The sequence below is a fragment of the Uloborus diversus genome, chromosome 2 (assembly GCF_026930045.1).
Source record: "Uloborus diversus isolate 005 chromosome 2, Udiv.v.3.1, whole genome shotgun sequence".
NCBI lineage: Eukaryota > Metazoa > Arthropoda > Arachnida > Araneae > Uloboridae > Uloborus > Uloborus diversus.
In genome coordinates, this window is record NC_072732.1 from 48491923 (window position 1) to 48515474 (window position 23552).

The 23552-nt window shown below is 32.2% G+C and overlaps 1 protein-coding gene across 1 annotated transcript in view; it reads left to right on the forward strand.

Annotated features, from left to right (window-relative positions):
• Positions 1 to 325: 325 nt before the first annotated feature.
• LOC129217022 (lysosomal alpha-mannosidase-like) overlaps positions 326 to 23552 on the forward strand; it is a 48288-nt gene continuing 25061 nt past the window's right edge. The window contains exons 1-10 of the mRNA XM_054851254.1: positions 326 to 408; positions 3376 to 3525; positions 5744 to 5937; positions 10019 to 10124; positions 10204 to 10301; positions 12949 to 13065; positions 15028 to 15231; positions 15957 to 16014; positions 17986 to 18025; positions 21651 to 21720. Coding sequence (XP_054707229.1) covers positions 330 to 408; positions 3376 to 3525; positions 5744 to 5937; positions 10019 to 10124; positions 10204 to 10301; positions 12949 to 13065; positions 15028 to 15231; positions 15957 to 16014; positions 17986 to 18025; positions 21651 to 21720 — 1116 coding nt within the window. The 5' untranslated portion in view covers positions 326 to 329. The remainder of the gene's footprint in view (positions 409 to 3375; positions 3526 to 5743; positions 5938 to 10018; positions 10125 to 10203; positions 10302 to 12948; positions 13066 to 15027; positions 15232 to 15956; positions 16015 to 17985; positions 18026 to 21650; positions 21721 to 23552) is intronic.

The following is a 23552-nucleotide window of genomic DNA, read 5'->3' on the forward strand; positions in this document are numbered from 1 at the left end:
TTATTATGCAATTGGGCACTAAGATTAGAGACCGACTCAATAATCATAAAGCACATTCTAATTGTTTTTTTTAAAAATTATTTTACTGACTTTCATGGCCTATGAAAAGTATTGTAGAGTAGTAAATTGAGACAGGAAAAAAAAATGGATATAAAAGCTCAGCAAACAGATGTTCGCTGAGTTTTTAACCCATTTGTTGCTTTTATTTGTACTTTTAGTTATATTGACCCATTTTGCTACTCATATTGAATTACCAAGTTTTTTCTATTTTTTACACATTTTCTTTACCTAATTTCTATTTTTAGGCTTGTCCTAAGGGAAAATCTGATATGTTGAATGTTCATATTATATGTCATACCCATGATGATGTTGGATGGATTCATACAGTTGATGAATACTATAATATGTGTAAGTAATTTAAAGTTCAAAAATATTTCATCAGTTTTTAAATAAATACTGTGGAGCTTTTTAACCCTCGTGGGTCCCTCCCATTTCGGTTACATTCAAGACCCTTGGGGTCATAAATGACCCCAATATTTCCTTTAATTAATTTATTATGATTATTAACAGTAACATGTATTTTTTAAGTTCACACACTTTTTAATGATAAAAATATATATATATATATAAAGAATGCAATTAAAGTAAAATTTAGTTCATGCATTAAAAATAATTTTAGAGCAAAACTTACAATAACTGTAAATTTATTTACAACTGTTACAGACCTGAAACAAATGATTTTTGCGAATGAATTTTGAACACTTATGACATTTTCGCTACATTTTCTATCCAGTTCTCTTGGACAAAAGTTGCAAAGCCCTTTTTTTGGCATTAATAATGCTTCTACTCATATTTGGATCTGCTGTAGGATCTATTTGTGATTTTTTTACAATTGCTGTGGCTGCTTCAGTTCTTGGGAGAAATTTTCTATTATGTAGTGCAGGTTTTATTAGTTCATAACCTTATTTTCCAGAAAATACCCTCTTCTATTATTTTTGTTTTCATGGTATGAAGGGTTATTTTCACGCCAAATCATGTTGTAAAAAGGAACTACTGACCACCGAGCAGTTCCTGTTTTACAAGTGTAAGTTGCTGCTATTTGATCAAAAGTATCAACAGCCCCTTTTGTCGAATTGTAATCCACTGTTTGTTTTTTATCAGATCTATTACTTATATCGCCTTTATTGTCAATGGTACTAATTAGAGTGACGCATTTATTTCTCTTCGGTGTATATGCTACTAATGTAGTGTCATTTGTAAATCTAACATATTCCATGCATATGCACTTTTATAGTCACAAACAATCCATATTTTTATGCCATACTTAGACGGTTTATTTTTTGGCATATACTGCCGGAATGGACAGCAGCTTCTAAAACCTACAAGTTGTTCGTCGATTGTAACATGATTTCCTGAATTGTATAACTTAGGTAAAATTCCAACTCAATTATCCTACAATTCTCGAATAGCAGCCGTTTTATCACTTAGTCGCCTTTCTGCTCTAGTATCTTTGTTGTCAAAACGAAGGGCTCTAGATATCACTTTGAACCTCTTTACAGACATTACAGTTCGAAAAATAGGTCGTTCAAACTCTTCAACCCACAAACTTGTCAGAACTGCGCCATGTGATTTGAAAATACTAGCTAGGATTAGAAGCCCCAAATAGCAATGCAACTCACTGTAATCGATTTTTTGCCACTTATTATAGCACCTTCAGTATTCGTTATATGTATAATAAATTTTTCAATGGTAGGTGGAAAGTACAACAGAAAAGAGGATTTTTATCTGTTGCTCTTGATGTTGCATATGATGTTGGTCCCAGTTTTAGTTTATGATATTTGTCGACGAAGTTCGTCCAGGTCCTGCGTATGGAGTATCACGATCACGCAACACAATTTTTTTTAATTTATGAAAGGATGTATTTAGGCGAACCACTGTTCGATGTAAATAATTGGTTCTTGTCATCACTTAAATCAGAGTCTGATTCAAATGATGACAAGATTGATTCACTATTCAATGATGAGTCCGATAGAAAAAAAATCAGCACGCGGAACTTACCACAGAAGTGACTTCATCAAAATCAGAATCTTCTAATAAAGCAAACTATTCTTTTTCACTTAGGGGGCATAGTAGTGAAAATATGTGTTGGAAGTGATATTTGATATTATAGTGTGTCAATTGACCAATTGCTGAAAATCTGGGCTTGATAAGAGCAGAAGAGTTGGTAAGCAAACAAAATATTATGTCTGGGGTCGCCTGTGACCCCAAGGGTCTTGTGTGTAAAAAATGCAAAATCGGGAAAAATAAAATAAAATAAAAACAAAATAATAAAATTATTTTGTATAAAAAACTAAAAGAATAAAAGTCACAAAATGTATTTAAAACAAATGGTTGATTAACAAGATATATCAAACAGAAATTGCATTGGGGTCATATATGACCCCAGGGACCCACAAGGGTTAACTAGCACAATGTGGATAAACCAAATTCAATTTGTCTGCCTTTTGAAAGGCTAATGCAGTTTTTAGAACTTAATACTTTCGTTATTTTTATTTAGGCCCATTGTGTTTCTTTGTCTACAACAATATTTTAAAATTGAGGCCTCTGTAATTCTCAAGCCAAGTCTGGAAATCAGTGAGAAACTTGAAATTACATATTTTATATTATTCGACCCCGACACACAAAGGAAGGGAGTTATAAGTTTGACGTGTCTGTGTATCTATATATCTGTGTGTCTGAAACACGCGGGATACTTCCTCATTGGCTATCATTTATATGAGGATTGGTAACCGAATTCATTACAAATACAAAAGTGACGACCAGCAACAGGCTGTGGGCCCAACTAGGCTGGTCCTAGTCAATTTACAATCCCCAGTGAAGATCAATCGCCTCTTAAAACTATCTACTCCCTTGCTCATTACCACCTCTTCCGGTAAGCTGTTCCAAGGTTCCACTACTCTGCTAAAATAATAATTGTTCCTAATATCCATGTTAGCCTGAGATTTAAATAGCTTAAAACAATGACCCCTTTTCCTGGTTTCAGTGCTAAACTTTAGCCCCGTAACATCTTTCATTTGTTGGCCTACTAGGAAATTAAAAGCAATGATTTTAAATTTTTATCAGCTGCCAGTTTCTTTTTGTTAACAAATAAAATACTTCTAATTGATTTTTAATAGTATAAGGCTTGTAAAAGGATTTTCAATTTTCCCTCTTGATTCTACAGTTGCGACTCAGTCGGGGGGGGGGGGGGAGTAAAATTTTTAATTTTATCGTTGTTCTTATGTTCACCTGAACTGATCTTGAAAATTTGTTATTTTTCTGCTATTCCTAAAACTAATTTTTTTCCTTTTAATCCATTGAATTATTTGTTTTCAGGGGTTCATGAGATAATTACATCTGCAGTAAATGGCTTGATGCAAAATGAAAACAGAAAATTCATCTATGTTGAAACTGCATTTTTTTCCAAATGGTGGGAACAGCAGACAGAATTGACAAGAGAATATGTCAGACGACTTGTTAATGATGGTAAGTTTTATTTCATTATGTTTTACTTTTTATGCATTTATTAAATTTTTTTTGAATAAATTTGATTTTCATAATTACTGCTTGAAGTTTCCTGCTTTTTACTTCATGAGCTCAAATTGCTATTTCTTTTTGAGGGGGGGGGGCGGCTGCAAAGTGTCTTAGTATTAATTATGTGTGTATATAATAGAGATCGCCTGGGGTCCCTAACTTTCCCATTTTGCAGCACCCTTTGAAGAATTGGAATTTCCTCTCGTCACCCTAGTCTATCTTTTTTACGTATGCATATACTGATGTCATGGACCCTTCGCAGAACTCCTGGCATTAACCTGCGGTAACTACAGGGTGTCACAACACCCACTTTGGGAGCCCCTGGCTTACAAAAGCCACAAAATAATATAATTATAAGCCACAAAAAGATTTTCACTCTAACTGTATAAATTCAGAGCTTTAAAATATTTGTCAATTTTATTCTTAATTAAAATAAAATGTTTGTAATTTTCTTATATTTTTAACCCCCGATACACAAAGGAAGGGGGTTATAAGTTTGATGTATCTGTGTGTCTGTCTGTGGCATTTTAGCGCCTAAGCGGATGGACCTATTTTGAAAAAAAAAATTGTTTGAAAAGAAAGTTGATCGAGAGTGTGAGAGTGTTTTTAGCTAGGTTGCATCTTTGAATGGCATTAATTAACTAAGATATTAATTGAAAATCTCTAAAAAGTTTTTCTCGAATTTTGCAGTGAAAACATAGTTAAAATTTAAAAAATTTAATGCCAAAATAAAAAGAATTTTTTCTGCGTCTGATAGGATGTGTTTGGAACTTCCATTTTTCATAGAATTTGAATTATGATGTTTTTTTAAAGCAGATTTTAATAACGGCTAAGCCTTTACTCATGCAATTGATAACGTATTTCACACGTGTTGGTTTTTTAACATGTTGGCTGACAAGGAAATAAAACGCAATGAATTAAAATTTTTATCTGTTGCCAGTTTCTATTTAATAGCAAATGAAATATTTGACATTGATTTTTAATAATATAAAGCTTTTAAAATTATTTCAACTTTCCCTCTTGATTTTACAGTTGCGTCTCAGTCGGGGGTTTGTAAAATTTTTAATTTTATTGTTTCTTGTAAATTATATATTTAGTAGCTAAGATTTTGATTTTCATTAAACCTGAAAATGTAAATATATTGCAGCTGTAAAACTTGTTATATATAAGCTTTTGTGGCTTATAATTATAAGCCACAAAAATTTTTTCACTCTAACTGTACAAACTCAGAGCTTTAAAATATTTGCCAATTTTATTCTTCATTAAAATAAAATATATGTAATTTTCATATATTTTTGCAAGAAAGCAAAAAAAAAAAAAATGTAAAATATTTTTTTTCCCTGATAAAAGATTTAAAATGTTGTTGAAAAGAAATTAACATTACATACATAACTTTGAGTTTAACGCGTTCAGTGTGTACTGTGAGATAAATTATTGTACATGAACGTGCACAATGCTGTAAGTTACTTGTTATCTAGTACACATTTGGGTGGTATAGTTGTACGCTATCATAAATGCATTTAAATTGAAGAAAATATTAAAGCAAGCTGACTGATAGGTACAAGTTTATTTGTCTTTAAATTTTGTGTTGCTTTTATAACATAGTATGAATACTTAATGCAATATTTTATTGATTTTACATTTTATCTTCCTGTTCATAATGTCACCTCAAAGTAACAGTGGGAAATCTTACTGTTGTTCCAGGGATTAGATAGCTTACTGTTGCTCTGTGACGACAATATATAAATTAATTTTTATGTACTAGAGTATTATGAAAGATGTTACGGGGCTGAAGTTTAGCACTGAAAACAAGACAAGGGGTCTTGTTTTAAGCTATTTAAATCTCAGGCTAACATGGATGTTAGGAAAAATTATTATTTTAGCAGGGTAGTGGAACCTTGGAACAGTTTACTGGAAGAGGTGGTAATGAGCAAGGGAGTAGATAGTTTTAAGAGGGCCATTGATCTTCACTGGGGATTGTAAATTGACTAGGACCAGTCTAGCTGGGCCCAGAGCCTGTTGCTGGTCGTCACTTTTGTATTTGTATTTTAAATAATGTAATAAGAATTTTTTTGAATAATTTGATAAAAATCTGTGTCCTAAAAACTAAAAACAGCATTGACAGTCAACATGTTTAACTTTTGATGATGAATCACTAATTTATTTGTAGGTAGACTTGAATTCATTAGTGGTGGCTGGAGTATGAATGATGAAGCAACAACACATTATCTAGGTATTATTGATCAAATGACTTTGGGCTTGAGGTGGCTCAATGAAACTTTCGGAATTTGTGGGAAACCTAGCGTTGGATGGCAGATTGACACCTTTGGTCACACTAGAGAGCAAGCTTCCTTATTCGCACAGGTTTGTGAAAACTATGCTAAGTCTAATCTAATTTCTTACCTCGTGTGGACTTTTTTTATTGTTGACTTTCTTTTACTGCAAATGAAAATATTATGACATTAAATTGCAGAGAACTATAGATATGTGTTTCGGGGTTACAAGGAGTTCTTTTTTATGCAAAAGAGGTAAGTTTAGGGATCAAAACACATATAAGCTCATCTCTTTTACATTAGAAAAAGCGATTCCTTGTAACCCGGAAAAACATGTCTGCAGTTCTCTGCAAATTTGGGATTTAGTGTTGTAATATTTTCTTTTACTTTTCTGCCAAAGTTGTTTTTCCACCACATTTGAGCAAAATAAGATACGAACGAAAAGAAAGGCATCAAAAGTTGTTTAGGCAAAGTGAATCTAATAAATCTCTGACTTTAATTTACAAATTAAGCGAAACTTTTTTGACAAAAGAAAATGAGCATTCAATCAAACACAGATTTTATGGATTTTGTTGCGGTTGATGAAGATATTTTATCATACATAAGTGAAAATTGCGAAAACGTTTCTGGTGTTGAAGAGAAGTAAGAACTTGAGCCAGTGCTCAGAATAAAAATTTAATTTGTTTTCCAACCTAAACCAATTCTTGAATTTATATAGCAACTACAGTCGAGCTTGCTTAATGGAGTAGGCAATTTGCCAGGAAAAATTATTCTAATCAGCGGGATATTCCATTATCCGGGATAAAAATAAGACAGATCAACGGTGTAGTACATTGGAATTTTATTACCTTAAGCGGGATATTCTATTATCCGACATTCCATTAAGCGGGCTCGACTGTATATTGCATGCTATTTAGTGGTAACTAGGGGGCTATCGCCCCCTGCTCGCTAACGCTCGCCAACCCCCGGAACTGCTAACGCAGTTCCTTCGGATCGCTTCGCGATCCGAACTCGCTACGCTCGCTCACCGGTCACCAAATATTGGTCTAGCTTTATCTGTCAAAAAAAAGTAGTTTTTCTTTTCTTAATATGAATATCATAACACTTATGATTTTCATATATTTAAAAGGGGACAATTACTTTGACATGCAACTCGTGCATTGGATTATTATAAAGCAAAAGTTTGCAATTCCATTATCTTTTGAGAGAAGTATGCAAAGGAACATTTTTGTACTAAAATTACAAACATAATATAATCTTTGTTTCCTACATTTATTGAATGTAAAAGAAATTGTAGTGAAAAAAACCCTACAATGTTAACACACTTAAAAACATTTCATGGTCATTAACTATACTATGTTCAGTGTCAAAATATGTGTGTATATATGTCTTAAAATGTCTAACAGTTGCAAAGAGCAAGCAACTTCTGACATTCTCTGAAAGCAGTGATTTAGTAAAAAAAATGTTAAAATGAGTGTTTTAAGAGTCAAGAAACCAAATCCAGTGGCACGACAGCTTATGAGGGCCAAGGCCTACTGTACCCATCTCACTCCTTCTGGCCAAGGGCTCTGGGGGGGGGGGCTAGGCAGATGTTCCGGTTAAGAGGTCAGCCTAACGCGGAACCCCCAGGGTTTAGTTCCCAAGCATACTTGGTACTTATCTTATCAACCCACGGAAGGAATGAACAGCTGAATCAATCATGCCCAACCCGGAGATCGAACCCGGACCTGCAGCGTGGAAGGGCTACCACTGAGCCTCTGGGCTTCAGAGCACTTGAATATAATTGACGAAGAAGAGAGCAGTCTGCTACGGAGTCTTTAGATGAAAGATCTGAATGCAGATTGGTCAAAAATGCTGCCAATACGCTAAGGTGCACAAATGCACACCGTCTTCAAATCGAGAGAATTCCGCAAGTGTTTCCGAATACATTTACGGATTAATCATGCACTTTACTGGAGAAAAAGGGTTGCCCTAAGACTGATAATTATAAAACTGGAGAAAACTATTATTGTAGCAAAAAAAATTATTGATTATTATACAACACTAATATTTGTCATATCTCGGATACCATTTATTTCATCTGATAGCAATGTGCCTAAATTCAAACGTAAACAATTTCCCATTAGATTAGCCTTCCTAATGACTATAAATAAAGCAGAGGGTCAAAATGATTTTGTGAAAGCATATTAGCAGTAAAATCGGGTTTTACGATTCAATTTGTTGCTTTACTTTGCCACTGTGGTTCAGTTCTTAACATCAATGCCATTGCAAAAGTATGTGAAATGTTTCGCTCTTTACAATTCAATTTGTTGCTTTACTTTGTCATTGTTGTTCAGTTCCTTACTTCAATGCATTGCAAAACTAAGTGACATGTTTTGCAATGAGAATTATCCAATAAATTCATTTAGTCTATGTGGAATAACATAATACAGTGAAGCACGGTTTATACGTTTCTCTTCTATTCGTTTTTATCAATTATACGTTTTTTAAATTGTCCCTAGAGGGTCTAAATACATTTTCTTCACCAATTATACGTTTTTTTCATTTGCACGCTTTTTTCATAGTACCTTTAAAAACGTATAAGCGGTGCTTCACTGCATATAAAAAAAATGGTTGGAAAAAAACTTCAGTATTTACAGGTTGCAGTTAATTAAGCTTGACCACGAAAAGAAGGCGGATGACCTTGAAGGGAAACATCATTTGCATCATTTGTAATAGGTAGAATCATCCAGAAAGCACCAAATAGTAAGAGGCCTGGTCTTGCTAATCCTATCTATTCCAAAATAATAACAAACAACCTATTACAAATGATGGTTTTGCATTAAGGTCATCCACCTTCTTTTCGTGGTAAACTACAGCAGGGCTGTGGAGTTGGACTGGTTTTATGGTAAAGGAGTTGGAGTCGAAGGTTTAAAATTTCAAGAGACGGAGTCGGTAATTTTCTCTCAAAATTCGCAGCTCTGCCAATATTGCGGATATCACAGCCGGAGTCAGACTAATTTTGGGTAAAGGAGTTGGAGTCTCTAAAAATCCTGTAGTCGCAGTAAGACATTTTTCCTCCGACTATGCAGCCCTGGTAAGTAGGGAACTTTATTTTTTGTAAGCACTATGGTTTAGGGAAAAACCTTTCGACATCAACATTAACTTTGCAAAGGATTTTTTAAAAAAGAAGAAAATCATAATACTTCTCTGCTTGCACGTTAGAAAATTTCTGGGTTTTCAGATACTATGACTCTTCAATGCCTTACATATGACATGTCTATGATTGAAAAGTGGTTTTGCCAAATCTAAAAAAAAATTATCAAAAGTTTGACCCTGTGGTTTATTTATAGTCATTAGGAAGGCTAATCTAACAGGAAATTGCTCACGTTTGAATTTAAAAGGCACGTAACTATCGGATAAAATAAGTGGTATTCGAGGATAAGTATCAGTGTTATTATTAGCATTTTTTTAAAATAAATAATATTTTTCTCCAGTTTCATCACTATCACTGTTATTTCAACTGTTTTCTCCAGTCAAGTGCATGATTACACTGGAAATACGTTTGAAAACACCTACAGAACTTACTCGATTTGCAATTTGCGGTTCACGGCGTGCGTTTGCGCGCCTAATCCTATCGGCAGCATTTCTTACCGATCAGCGTTTAAATCTTTCATCTAAAGACTCCCAAGCACACTGCTCTTTTTTTTGTAAATTATATTCAAGTGATCGAAAACACTCATTCAAAAATCAAAATTCTAACGCTAGACATCTGACTCTAGAAGCGAGTCTGCAGCACTTGTAAACAATGATCGTAAACAAAGCGGATCGTTGCCAACGGAGAGAAAGAAATAAAGGCTCGTTTTGCGCCACGCATAAGCCTTTTATATATATAGATTTATTTATATTTTTTTTTCTTTCCAATGAGTCAAATTTTCTATAATTTGATTTTTTTTTTCGCTTTCTCTCGAACTTTGACTTATTTGAAGTTTAACTCCATTACTTTTTTAATAATGTGAACGAACAATTAATATGTTTGACTTTGAGGAATTCTTTTTGAAAATTCTTGCAGTTCTAAGCAGAAGTACTAAATGATGTAAGATGTAAAAATGCATATAGATGTAAAAATACATATAGATGTAAAGATGTTTTTCATGTTTTGTATTTTTATTTATCAATTTATATGCTTACAGATGAAATTTGATGGTGTTTTTCTTGGGCGAATACATTATCAGGATAAGTCATGGAGAGAGAATTCTAAATTATTAGAACTTGTGTGGAAAGCTAGTGAAAGCTTAGGTATTGTAGCATAAACCCAAATAATATTTTGAAACTTCATATAAAGAATGTTACTTATAATTTGATTTATCCTTTTCAGGTTCTGCCGCAAATATTTTTACCGGAGTTTTACCTAATGTATATTGGCCCCCCAAAGGATTTTGCTTTGATGCATTTTGTTCAGATGAGGATCTTACAGTAAGTAGGTATCTTCTTAGTGTTCTCTTCTTTAAGTATTTTCTTTATGTATATTTTTATGGATTTGTGCATGCTTGATAATTAACTTGTTAATCTTTTTATAAAAATCTGCTGGTATTGTTCCATAAAAAGCACAAAATAGGTATTCCATTTAATTGACTTTGCTTTTCAGAAAAGCTCTTCAACTCTTTTTAAAATCAGATTAGAATTCTTCAGTGCTTAAAAACTTTGAGAAATTTAGGTACATATGCACTGTGGTTTTCAGTTTAATTTCTGGTGATAATTTATTCAAAAAGTTTAAATTTTGTGTTGCTTATTCAGAACCTATGTTTGGGATTCCAAATTGATATCCAACCAAATATCCAAGTTTTAATATTCTTAGCCCAGTTCCAAAGGTTTATTTTTAAGCCAAAGACTTAATTTTAATTTCTGAGCAAACCCCATGTTTTGAGTTTTAGTGAGTGTATTGAAAAAAAAAGCTAATAAAATAAATAAATAAATTACTACCTTTCAGGAAATTGTTTGTTTTTAATTACATTATCTTTCCTTTTTTTTTCAAATTTATTGTAAGTAAAAATGTTTTTGGAATGTTTGTTATGCTTTTATTTAATGTAAAATGTGTCACTTTTAAGTTACTAGTCAGTGTGAAAATAATTCTAGTTAGCAGTAAACACAAAATGTGGTCACATAGTTAGGTGAATTTTATTGTTTGTGATATCATTCAAAATGATAATCAACTAAAACTATTTGAGGGCAAATCCACAGTACCTCACAGCAGAATTTTAGAATAGTATTATTTATTTTTTTCCTGTAAAAAAATATTGAGAAACTTTCCAAATATTTCCAATGTTATGTGGACGTTATACTTTTTTTTTCTTGTACCCCAATAGTTTTAAATTTATCCCTAAATTAATGAAACTTTTCACAACGAATTTTGTTAACTAATACATAAATTTTTTTAATGTATAGTTCAAAAATATTTTGTAAACTATCTGTCTCATTGATAAAAGTTAGTTATTTGTGTTATAAATGAGACACTGGATGGAAAACAACGAAGTAAGGAAAATTTATATCAATGTAAAGTTCTGTAAAACTATTGCTTTAAAAAAAGGATTACTAAGCTTAGTTGTTAAAAAAGGAAAAATATAGGAATTAAATCATGATCACTTAAAAAAATGTACAACTTTATTTTTTAAAGCAGTTGTTTTTCTGAGGTGTGTAGCCAAATACTGTATGGTGACCTTTAAATTTTTATAGATACTAGGGAGCTCTTCCCCCGGCTCGCTGATGCTCACCAACCCTTGAAGATTACTTCGCAATCTTATTTGATTCGCAAAGATTTAAATCGTCAATTAAAAAGAAACAGATTAAAAACACATTATGAGTTCCCTTTGGAATTAAAAGCACCCCTTCCCCGAGTTACAAAATAATTTGTACCAACTTGCAGAGCCGTAAGGGCTAAGTGGTTACTGAGCATTGGAAAACTGCAGTTTCCTACATTTGAAAAGTCGCTTTCATATTCGTGGTCTCTAGTGATATATTTCTTTAGCTCAGGGCTTGAGTCGAGCTCATTCTAAGATTTTCCGTTAAAATCGAAACCCTTAAAGTTTGTGACTAAGAAAGAAGAAACAAGCGAATCTAAAAAACTGTAACTATGGCAACGCCAAATAAAACATCAATAATTTTAATGGAGATGAGATTATTCGCACTTGATTTTTAATGGCTTTAAATTTTTTTCCCCTTTGGAGGTAGAAGCTTAGTTTTTCGACCATTGGTCGAGTTAAATCTGGAGTAAAAAAAGCCGTTCTTTCCAGTGGTGTCAAAAAGAAAACTATGAGACAGTTCCTCCACTTTTTACTGATGTATTTAATTAAGAAAGTAATCCTTAAATTTCAGCTAAGCCCAAAACATTTGAGCTGAAAACGCAGATAACTCCCGCCATAATTAAGTTAGAGCATCAAAACAAATTGTGTAGAACGAGGAAAATTCCTCCCAACGATATATAATATTAATATGTGCAAGTAATTTTCACCCCTTTAATAGGCAATTTACGTGAAATTTGAGCGTAAAAAATTGAATACAAAAAAACTAATTCAAATTTTAAAAAACAAAACCCCAGGTGCAAACCACCGGGGCTCGAAGAAATTTTGTATAAAATTTCAAGGCTAAAGGTGCTATATGGGGTCTCCTGGATGCAGGCCCGCTACAGACTTCCTTTCAGTTGACCTTACTTTTTTTTATTATAAAGAGAAATTTTTTTTCAAGTATATGCTTTAAAAATGTCTTCAGTTGAAATATCGAATCCGTTATCTATTTTAGCGAGTTTCTCTAATAAAAAGCTGCTTTGTTTCATGTTTTACAATTTATGTTTCATTTTCTTTATTAGGAAGACAATATAAACTACAAAGCACACAATTTCATAGCATTGGCTACAGAACAGGTACGAAAAATGTTCTCATTCATTTCCTAGAGAAAACAAATGATAAAATTTCAGTCAAAATTCATTTTTAAAAATGCTGTAATAAATTTCTGTAGTGTATTTTTCTTTTTTGTGCTTAGTTTTTATCCCCCATTTATTACAATTGCTAGTTCTGGTGGAGAAAAATACATAGTTAATATTTACAGCTTTGTTTTTTTTCTTTCATAGGCTAAGAGCTATGCTACTAATCACATTGTAATGACAATGGGTATGGATTTTCATTATAGAGATTCTCTTTCTTGGTTCAAAAATTTAGACTATCTTATCAGCTATGTAAATTCTCTAGTAAGTTATTGTTTCAATAATTTTGATTTATGTTTTACTGTATATTTTGTTTAATTAATTGAAAAATGTATTTTTTACTAAGCATATGTGGGCTATATCAGGGGTTCTCAAGTGTTGGTCCAGCGGACCAGCAAGAGTTTTTCTTATAATTAATTTTCTGGTTTAAAATACAGATACTGTAAAATCCTGAAAGTAACCCCTTTATCGATCATAGCCCCCCCCCCTTTTTTGTGAAAAGTGAAATCTTTTTATAATCCCGAATTTACCCCCATCCCCCACCCCCTTCACCTAAAAATTGTCGGAGCATCTTCATTTGCTACTCCCTCCAAAAAATAAGACAACATTTTCTGCTTTACTTAGAAAGCCTTTACAGAGGTTTAGTTCCCCCTCCATGTGCAGGTTTTCTTTTCAAGCAAAAAATTCTTTCAAAAAAAAAAAAAAAAAAACGGTCTCCACGCTAGACTTCTTTTGATGCAAGGGCGCCTTTTTTTTTGTTCATATGCATTACAAAATAAATTTATGCAATTGTACTGCTTTTTATTCATTTTGGAAGGAGCATTTTTGTTCTGACTTGTGAAAATAAACAATCTTCAACACAATGCCATTTGGAAAATGCGACGCCATTTTGGAAATGCATTGCTTAAAAAATAGCGCGAAACTTAAGAATAACCTTTTTTAAAGGAGAAATAAAGTACTGGAATGAGTTTAGGATCATCAGAAGTGTATATTTTACTAATTCGAGTATGAGATTTATCTTTTTTGTAAAGCGCAGTTTTCGAAATTACGATTTTCGTTGCGAATTTGTGGTTGTGATTGTGATTTTTGCTTCTATTTTGAAACAAGAACATTAAGATTTTGCTTCTTTTACTGTAACCTTATTACATTCAGCACATGATGAATTTTCAAGCGATAAATTATAGGGGTTTTGCCAACTTTAAGTGCAAAATCCTGTCTTAAGTACGAAATGGCGCCCACATGCAATTTATTACAACGAGAAAATCATGACAGGTTTTATTTAATTAATTTCTCACTCTTCATTAATATTAACACTCATTTACTAACTATTTCTTTTCTGTACTCTAAAATTAATACCACTAAGAACAGTTATTTTGGCTAATTTTTCAAAAAAATCTCGATTATAACCCCCCCTCCTTAAATTAACAAGTTTTGTTTTGAAAATAGGGAGTGGGGTACTTTCGGGATTTTATGGTAATGATAAAAAATTATAAGATTTTTTAGATTATTCCTTTAGTTTTAGTATCTAGAAGCCATTATTTTTGACTTTGAAGGTTGGTGTGGTGTATCAAATGTCCCATTGTTGTAATTGTAGTGACAGCAAAGCATCTGACTTCATTGTGGGAAACACTCTTGCAAGATTATACCTCTATCATGCATACTTAGTGAATTAGAGTGATTAGTCTTACAAATTCCCTTTTTGTTTGCCACTTTTGTTAAAGTAATTTACCACATTCATGCAATTTATTGCTTTTTTAAAATTCTATGAAGATTTATCGTTTTCTGTTTTGAAACCAGAGTCAACTTTTTAATTTAACAGTGTAAAATCTAACTCTTTAATAATTTAAATTCTTTCATTTTATCATTTTTATTTATTTAAACAATTTAACATTTGATAACATCTTAAAAGTTACGAAGCGTATGATTTTAGGAATGAAATTTTGTGAGAGAATTTATTTTTAGATATGAAAATTTTGGAGATGTTGCTTTTACGAGAAATAATTTTGTGCTGAGGCTTTTTCTAGGGCACAAAATGTGAAGGAGCCATAAAGCAAGCTCAACTTGTGTCTAGATTGTGTCTATTTCCATGTATAAAATTTAGCATGCTAATAATTTCAATCACAGCTGTATCATACATTTATTAACTCGTCCTTTTCGATCATTTTAGTTTGTCATTTTCATTCTTTTTCTTTTTTCTCCCTTTTTACTTGTTTTTTTCCCTCATAGCAATCTGTTGGCATGAAAGTTAATATGTTCTATTCTACACCATCATGCTACTTAAATAGTCTTCATAACAGTAATGTTACTTGGACCACCATGAAAACTGATTTCATGCCATATGCTTCAAAGCAGCATGAGTACTGGACGGGCTACTTCACTAGTCGCCCAGCACTAAAACTTCAAATTCGAAAATCAAATGCTTTCTTTCAGGTAAGTTTTTATCGAATGTTTCCTTTTTCTAAATTTTCCTTTTTAGCATTATTATTTGTTTCAAAATGTTGTATTATTTGTTTAAAAATAGTGTATCAGTGGTGCACATGCTTATGTCTGAAGTCTACAAGACTCTATTAATGGGAGCTTTGTTACTTACAAGTTTGTTAAGTAGAGGATATGCACCACTTTTGCTGAACATTAGTAGATAAACTAAAAGCATTTTATTACTTTGTACAATTTTGTGTTTATAAAAAATTTATCCTCATAAGATGACGTGTCAACATGCTGACAAATGATTGTTTCAAAGTGAAAAAAAAAAAAACTTTTTTCCACTCTTTTTCAGTCTATTGAATCCTAGGAAACCAAAACGTCCTTGAACAAATTTCCGTTATTCCCAAATATCCATTATACACTTGAGTAATACAGTTGTTTCAAGTATTTTGAAAGAAGTAAAGAAAACACTTCACTTAAACTTGCTCATATTTTGAGATCATTTTCCCCATTTTCATTTCCTAAACAACCATAAATATGCATCTAAAAATCTATTCTTTACTAAAAATATGGAAAGGGACAAGGGAAAATTGAAAGCTTTAAAAATTGCAGTCAAGCAGTGTGCACTTTAATGATTTCAAATGCATCTTATAAATTATTCAAACTATTATACATTTCTTCCTCTTAGTTGTTTATATAAAATAACAATGTATTTCTTACATCTTTTTTAGGCCTGCAAACAATTAGTAACTTTGGCTGATGTAGAAAATGCTAATATTTCCACATTATGTAAGTATTTTTTCCCTCTATCTCTACAATTTTTCAAAGACAATTCATAATTTTTTTCCAATGGGTAAAAATTAATTTTTTAAAGGTTCACAAAATGCCTTATTAAAAACATGATGATTTGTTGCTTTTATTGATTTATTATTATTTTTTTTTTCCAATCTGGTTATTTTATACCTACTCTGTATAGTTTACAACTGTAAATTACATTAGGCAACTTTTTATGTCTGACTGAAAAAAAAAAAAAACATGTTAAAAAAGGTGTAGTTTTGTTTTTATTTCAATCAATTTTGGTAACATACTAAAGAAATACAGTGCCCCCCGCTTATTAAAATCACATTCGTTCTAAAGATATTTGATTTTATAAAGCAGATGATTTTATAAACCAACATACATGCAGTTAAAAAAAATGGTTTTAACGTTTAAATACTCTAAAAAAGAAATAAATTACTATTGTTTATATTTAATTTTTAGTGTTGCAAAAAACAGTTGATGTTTTAACTTATGTGAGCTACAAATTTTTAATTACACAAGGGTCTTAAAATATTGACTTACTGTTGTTTGAATAACAGAATTTAAAAGTAAAGATTGAGAAATCCCTAATTTGCTATCACGCCATCTGCATTTAGGAATGATAGTGTAGGAGTTTCAATACTCAACAAACTAAAACAACTTTCTATCTTTCATCAAATTCACATGCAGTGAATCCCTTCCCATGTGGAAATAGAGGGTAATGAGATCGCGGATACCTTGGCGAAAGTTGGTGCTGCTGAGGTCTCAGAGCCAAGGGCATCACTCACCTTTCAGGAGATCCACTCAAAGATTAGACACAGGGATAATATCACTTGGATTGTCCAGCCAGAACACCATTGGTACAGATGTTCACGACCTGGTGACTCCCTGACCCCTGGGTTTGACAGACAGGAACAAACAACTCTTGCCCGTTTTCGTAGTGGACATCTTAAAACTTTAAAATTTTCGGAGGGGTCGAAGACCTTTCAGAATTGTTTCAAGTGTTCCATTGAGCAGGCTTCGCCTGATCATATACTGTCTTGCCTGGGGCTCTCCAGGAGGGATTTGACTTAAGACCCAGTGACGGTGTTGGATTTCTTGAGGGTAAACAAACTCATGGACCTGGTCTAGCACTGCTAGTCATGGGGGCATGCAATAACAACACATTTAGGAAGCTTATCAGACTTATGCAAAATTTCAAATTTATCTTTCATACTCAAGTCATTACGTTTAGCATGCTGGCTAACTAATAATTTTAACTCAAAATGAATGTAAAAATGAACAGTCAACCTCTGTACATAGCTGAATGAGAACAATCTAATTGAAACTCGGTGGTTGGTGAGCAGGACTGTAAGTCAAAATAGATCTGTAAGTGGAAACAGCCTGCGCCAACTAAATATTGGGTGGCTCTGAAACACCTGTGGGTACTTCATTCTTTTTCTTTTCATTCAACTCCCCAAGAAAAAAAAATGTACGACCCTCACCTGGACCTTCGTGTTTTTAAAAAATATTTATGTGGAATTTATCTTATTAGTGCTACACTGTTTTCAAATCTTGAAAGTAACAATAAAATCCTGCTTCTATTCAGACAAAAAAGAAGAAAAGGTGATCTTTTCCCCTTCATTTCGGTTTTTAAGATGTGCTCTCCAAAAGTTTAATTTTATAAAACGGCGCGCGCGCGAATGGTTTTATTAAATTATAATTCTAATATATTTTTATATAGTAATGATTTTGTTCTTCCAGATTTGATTTTATAAAGCGACTGATTTTATACTCCAGTGATTTTATTAGTGGCGGGCACTGTATAATGATACTTCAGGAGATTTCACATCTGAATTTTTTACAGTAAATTTTTATATTTATGCATTGTTTAAGATAGATAGTAATTTTGAATGTTTCCAGTGAATATCGTCATTTTATTTTCTATTACTTTAAAAGTTAATTGGAGTTTTTATATTACAGACAAAGCTCTTGGAGTTGTACAGCATCATGATGGAATTACGTAAGGTTTTTTTTTTCTTTTTGTGAATACATGTATTAAATGATTAGTTAATACTATTTGTTGCATTGCTGCGATGGACAATGCTCCATGTTTAACATACTTTTTATATGTGTAGGAACATGTCTAAAACGATATTCATTTAAGAAGTCTTGCTTCTTACATTTGTTCATGAGTACACATTCTTTTTAAATTTTTTTTCATTCTTTAAAACTTTGATTATCTAATAGCCATAGGTAATAGTAGTGTGGGGTCCACACCGGACTGTTTCTAATTGTTTCACACTTCAATTTTCTTTATTTGCATGTTTTTTTTTTTTTTAAGTTTTACTTACATTTTACCTCAAAGCATTTTTGATATTTTTTTTCATTTTACAGTAAATAGTACAGTAAAAATCTTCAATGACATTAATACTAGAGAATTTTAATCTAAAGAATGCATTATTTCTCTTTTTTTCAATTATCTTTTTTTATTCTTTTGTCCTAAACTTCTCTATCTTGAATTTTTCTTCCTTCTGGGGAAATCCAAAAAACATATTCAATTTTACATGCACTATATCGACAGCCCAGTTTTCCCATTCAAACACTGCAGTTTTGTCCCTTTTCTGACTCGAAGTCTGGAATAGAGAATAACCGAACTGGTGGCAAGTGTCATCTCATTGAAGCTGAGAGTACCAACAAACTTTTAGATAAATTAAATTTATCTCGCAATCAAGAATCCGCAGATATGGTGCAGTTCAACTCGTGAATTGATGGCAAAGCTTTGGTATTAAGCTGTTAGTTACCATCCCTAAGCCAGTGCTAAGGCAGAACTACTTGCAATATACTCAGTTCCAATGAGATGACACCTACCTGCAGCATGATTATTCCCTATTCTAGACTGATGAGCCCGAGCAAGGACAAAACTGCTGTCTCTGGGTGGGAAGACTGGGATGTTGGTTAGGGTGGTTCAAAAAAAACCTGTTTTTCAGCTAGAGTCCAGGACACCCTCTATTTTTTTTAAGACTTACTTATAGTATTATGCTGTAAGAGTTTTAGCTTCTTTTTCAAATTTTAAGATGGTGCTCAACGACCCCTTAATTTAATATTAGTCGTAGCATAGAAAATGCCACAAATTTACCCGGCTTCTTTTTTTTTTTTAAATTATTTTATTGCAATTTATATGCATATTATTAGTGTATATTGTAATATGTAGCATTGTTTTTTCAGTTCAATGTATTTTTTAACCCCCCCTCCATATACTAGTGAAGTTTTTTTTTTTGGGGGGGGGGGCGAGGTTGAGCACCCTCTTTCAGGTTAAATAGGAAGCTAAAATTCTTCCAGTATATTACTGTTTACAAGTGTAAAAATATTGAGGGGTGTCCTGGTATGTAGGAGGAACTTTTTTTTTACATGTATTTTTGAACCACCCAAGTGTTGGTACATTGCATGTATTGCCTTAGCCCTAGTTTAATGGCAGTATCTTACTGCTTAAATTTCAGTTTTAATTGTGTGGTATATATATATAGTGCCACTTGTTTATAGCTATGCCATCTATAGTGAATTTGTAGTTATAAGTAAGAATTGCAAATTCTGCTTCATTTTTTACTGTGTATTATTTATATTTAACTTTATGTAACAAAACAACAGCTGTTTCAAAAAAAGTTTTTGGTCTCAAAAAAAGCTTTGCTATTTTATAGTCTGTCATACAAAGTAGTATACAGTCATACAGAGTAGTCGGAAAGTGGGCATACCCTCCCCCTTCCTCCCTTTTTATTTTCAACATTATAAATTCAACTCACAATAACTCAAAGCTTTATAACCGGGATATTCCTTCGTCTCGAAGTTTTCATTGGGTCCCAAACTCTTGAGTTCCATAAGTTGAACTAACAATAACTCAAAGGATTTAGCTGACCCTTTTGGACTCAGAGTTATTGAGACTTCACTGTATTAGTTGTGGTTGATTGTTAGTTATGCATGGTTGTTTTGAAGTCTTAAGAGTCATAAACATAGGCCGAACACCATCCATGCCGTAACCCAGCTGAATTCTGCATCACAGTCTCACAGATGTTTTGTGAAGTTTGGGGGATTTGGAGATGTTTTGCATGAAAACATCCGAGAGAACATGACGCAGAATTCAGCTGTGTTAAGTACATTTGATGGTGTTCTTCCAATCTTTATCACTCTTAAGACTTCAAGGTAACTATGTATAACAAACAATCAACCGTAACTGATATAGTGTTGAAAATAAAGAAGGGGTACGCCCGCTTTCAAAGCACTCAGTTGTTGGTTGGTTCTAATTAGAGGCGTACCGAGTACTCGGTAACTACTCGGTACTCGGCCAATTTGCCGAGTACTCGGCACTCGGCCAAATTTTGATCAGATACTCGGCCAATACCAAGTAGTTGCAAAAAATTGAATATTGTCCAAGACAGATATAAAAATTTATAAAAAGCTTAAGCATATATAATATTCTGCAATCATTTACAATTCAAGTTTACAAGTCAAATTTAAATTTTGGGAATAATGAAGTTTGAAATGCTTCAATGGAATAAATCCTTATTTTAATGTCATTAAAGTTAATAAAACTTATTTATTAAAAATTGTGCAAAAAAAGTAAGTATAGAAAATATAGAATTTTTATATTAAAAATGGATTTTTGCTACAAACAAAAATTAGTTATAAGAAATATAAAAATACCTTTGCTCTTAAAAATAAAAGCAAATAAAACAACATTAAAAGCAGTGCAGGAACACTGCATATATATATACATATACATATATATACACATATATATATATACATATATATATATATATATATATATATATATATATATATATATATATATATATACATATATTATATATAAATGAAGTTTAAATAATGCATAATTAAATTTCACCAGGAATTTAGTTTTAAAAACCATTACATGGACAAGGAGGTCTATGCTACTATTCCAATAAGTTCAAAATTCATCACATGTGTATTGGTGGTTTTTCTTAAAACATAATTGATACTCGTTAACTCGGCCGAGTAGTGAAAGGCCGAGTACTCAGTACTCGGCCAAAATGCTACTCGGTATGTCTCTAGTTCTAATGGTTTCTTTGGTGCAAGTGCCTTAATAGGTTATATTGTACCATGACCACACTGTATGTACACTAATGTGGGCAAGGAAAGGGTAATAACTGCAAATCTGTCAACTTTTTGCATTTTTTCATTTATTGTATGTTAGCTTTATTGTACAAGCTTGCTTATTCGGTTCCCGTTGGGAAAAAAGTGCAAAAAAAAAAGCTTTTAATTTCAACATTTCCCAATTGCTAGTATGGAATCCAAAACACGTTTCTTCAACTATCTCAAAAACCTGTTTCTGCAGTTACTCCTGTTTACCTGTCCACAGCAGTATACATGCTGCCATGAGAAAGTAAAGGGCAGTATCTACGATAATAAGTTTTTGAGATATTTGAAGAAATGCGTTTTGGACTCCATACTAACAAAATTGAAATTGAAAAATTTGCCAATACTTCCCTTTAACTTTGTGTGTGTGGGCATGGGTGTGGATATGCAAAAGTGTGTGTTTGTGCTGTTGTGTAGTGTGTTTATTCTTTTTTAAGCTGTGATTTCCATATTTATTCTCCCGTTTTTCCTAGAGGTACTGAAAAACAGCATGTTTCAGATGATTACTCTAAAATGCTTTCTGAAGGTTATTCACAATGCAAGGTAAAATATTTTAAGTTGCATCTTATTTGTTTAACTAAACATTGTTTTTAATATAATAATTCAATGTTGGTCCTTTTTATGCGAAATTTCCAAGTATCTAACATCCTTTTTCTATTTACAACTGAAACATATGTTTTGAGTTTTTCTTTTGCATTAAAATATATAGTTTATAACGTTCTCTATCTCTCATACAGTTGAGAGTTGAATATTCAACCCTGTCCAGACTGGAGCTAATTTGGACTGTCAAAAGTTTGATTAATTGGACAAGTAATTTCAGGAATGCTTTAGATTTTACAAAAATTGTTGAAATACACATATTCAATGCAGAGAACTGATGTTCCATTCACAATTAGTAGTGAATGAAGAGATAGATTAGTAAAATATTTTTTGTTCTCTTTTCCATTATACTTAAGTTTTCCTAGTGCTATAGTATGAGTATGTGTAGGCTATTAGAATTCTGTTGTCTCAATCTTGATTTCCTCCTTCCTTATTTTCATTTGCATTGGGGGAATATTTTTGATTTTTCATTCTTAGTCGTAAATAATAGTTTAAAAAACTAAAAAAAACACGCTTTAGTAGCAAAATGAACTAAAAAGTTAAAAATAATCTTTGGATGACAAGTATATAAAATAATTGACCAAACACTTAACTTTACTGTAATAGAAAAAAAAGCGTGGGAGGGGGGGGGGGGCTGCCTATTTACATTTTTGAAGAAATTTAAGACAACTGATAGGAAGCCCCCCATGCTTTTTTTCTATTACAGTAAAATTAAGTGTTTGGTCAGTTACTTTATATACTTGTCATCCAAAGATTATTTTGAACTTTTTATTTCATTTTGCTACTAAAGCGTGTTTTTTTAGTTTTTTAAACTATTATTTTATTTTTTAATTTTTAGTTCATTTTGCTACAAAAGCATGTTTTTTTAGTTTTTTAAACTATTATTTTATTATTTCTGAAAAATATATAAAGTCCTAATTACTGTTTTTTTTTTGTCAAATAAGATTTAGATACTAAATATTGCTAACACTTGTAACTCTTAAATGAAATCTTTGTGCGTGTGTTTGATTTTTATAATGGAATGTATCTTAATATTCTATTGCATTATTTGCATCAGGCATTTTGAATGCTTTCTGGTAAATTCATTTGCAAACATTGTTACACTCCGCAGCTCTGATTTGTACATTGTAAGTAATTCTAATAAGCCACTTTCTATTTGTCCAAAGGAAATTTGGACCTACAAACATACCCACAAACATAAAAGTTTAGTTAATAAAAGCGTGTTAATTAGTATAAACTAATAACTTATCGTTAATAAATTAATTTGATTATAGAATATTGCATGGTTATCAGATCTGAGGTTGTATTCCAAATTTTAAAAGAATCCGATCACAAAAAGTGGGCGAAAATTGAGTTGCAAGATTATAAATTTAATTTCGGTGTAGAGGGGATTAGAATGCACGCCCATTGATTCCCAGAGGTGGACGTCAGCGAAGACCTGCACCTTAGACCACTCGGTTACGAACGGTCATAAAGTGGTGGAATGTACTAACAGTAATAAGCTCTTAGTCCAAAGGAGAGTTACTAACAAACATACAAATGAAGCTAATAAAAAGCGTGTTAAAACAAGAGGAATATGTTCAGATTACTGGACAGTTTGGTCAATTGACTTAGAATATTCAATGCTCCACTGTAGTTTACCACACTACATTATTCATTGCTGTGTATTAAAACTGCTAGACTTTTTGTGTGATTTCTCAAGCCCGAAATGTTTTTTCCTCCTTGTTAGGTCCCTAAAAATCCTGCTTCCCCCCTCTTTTTAACTAAAATTTGCC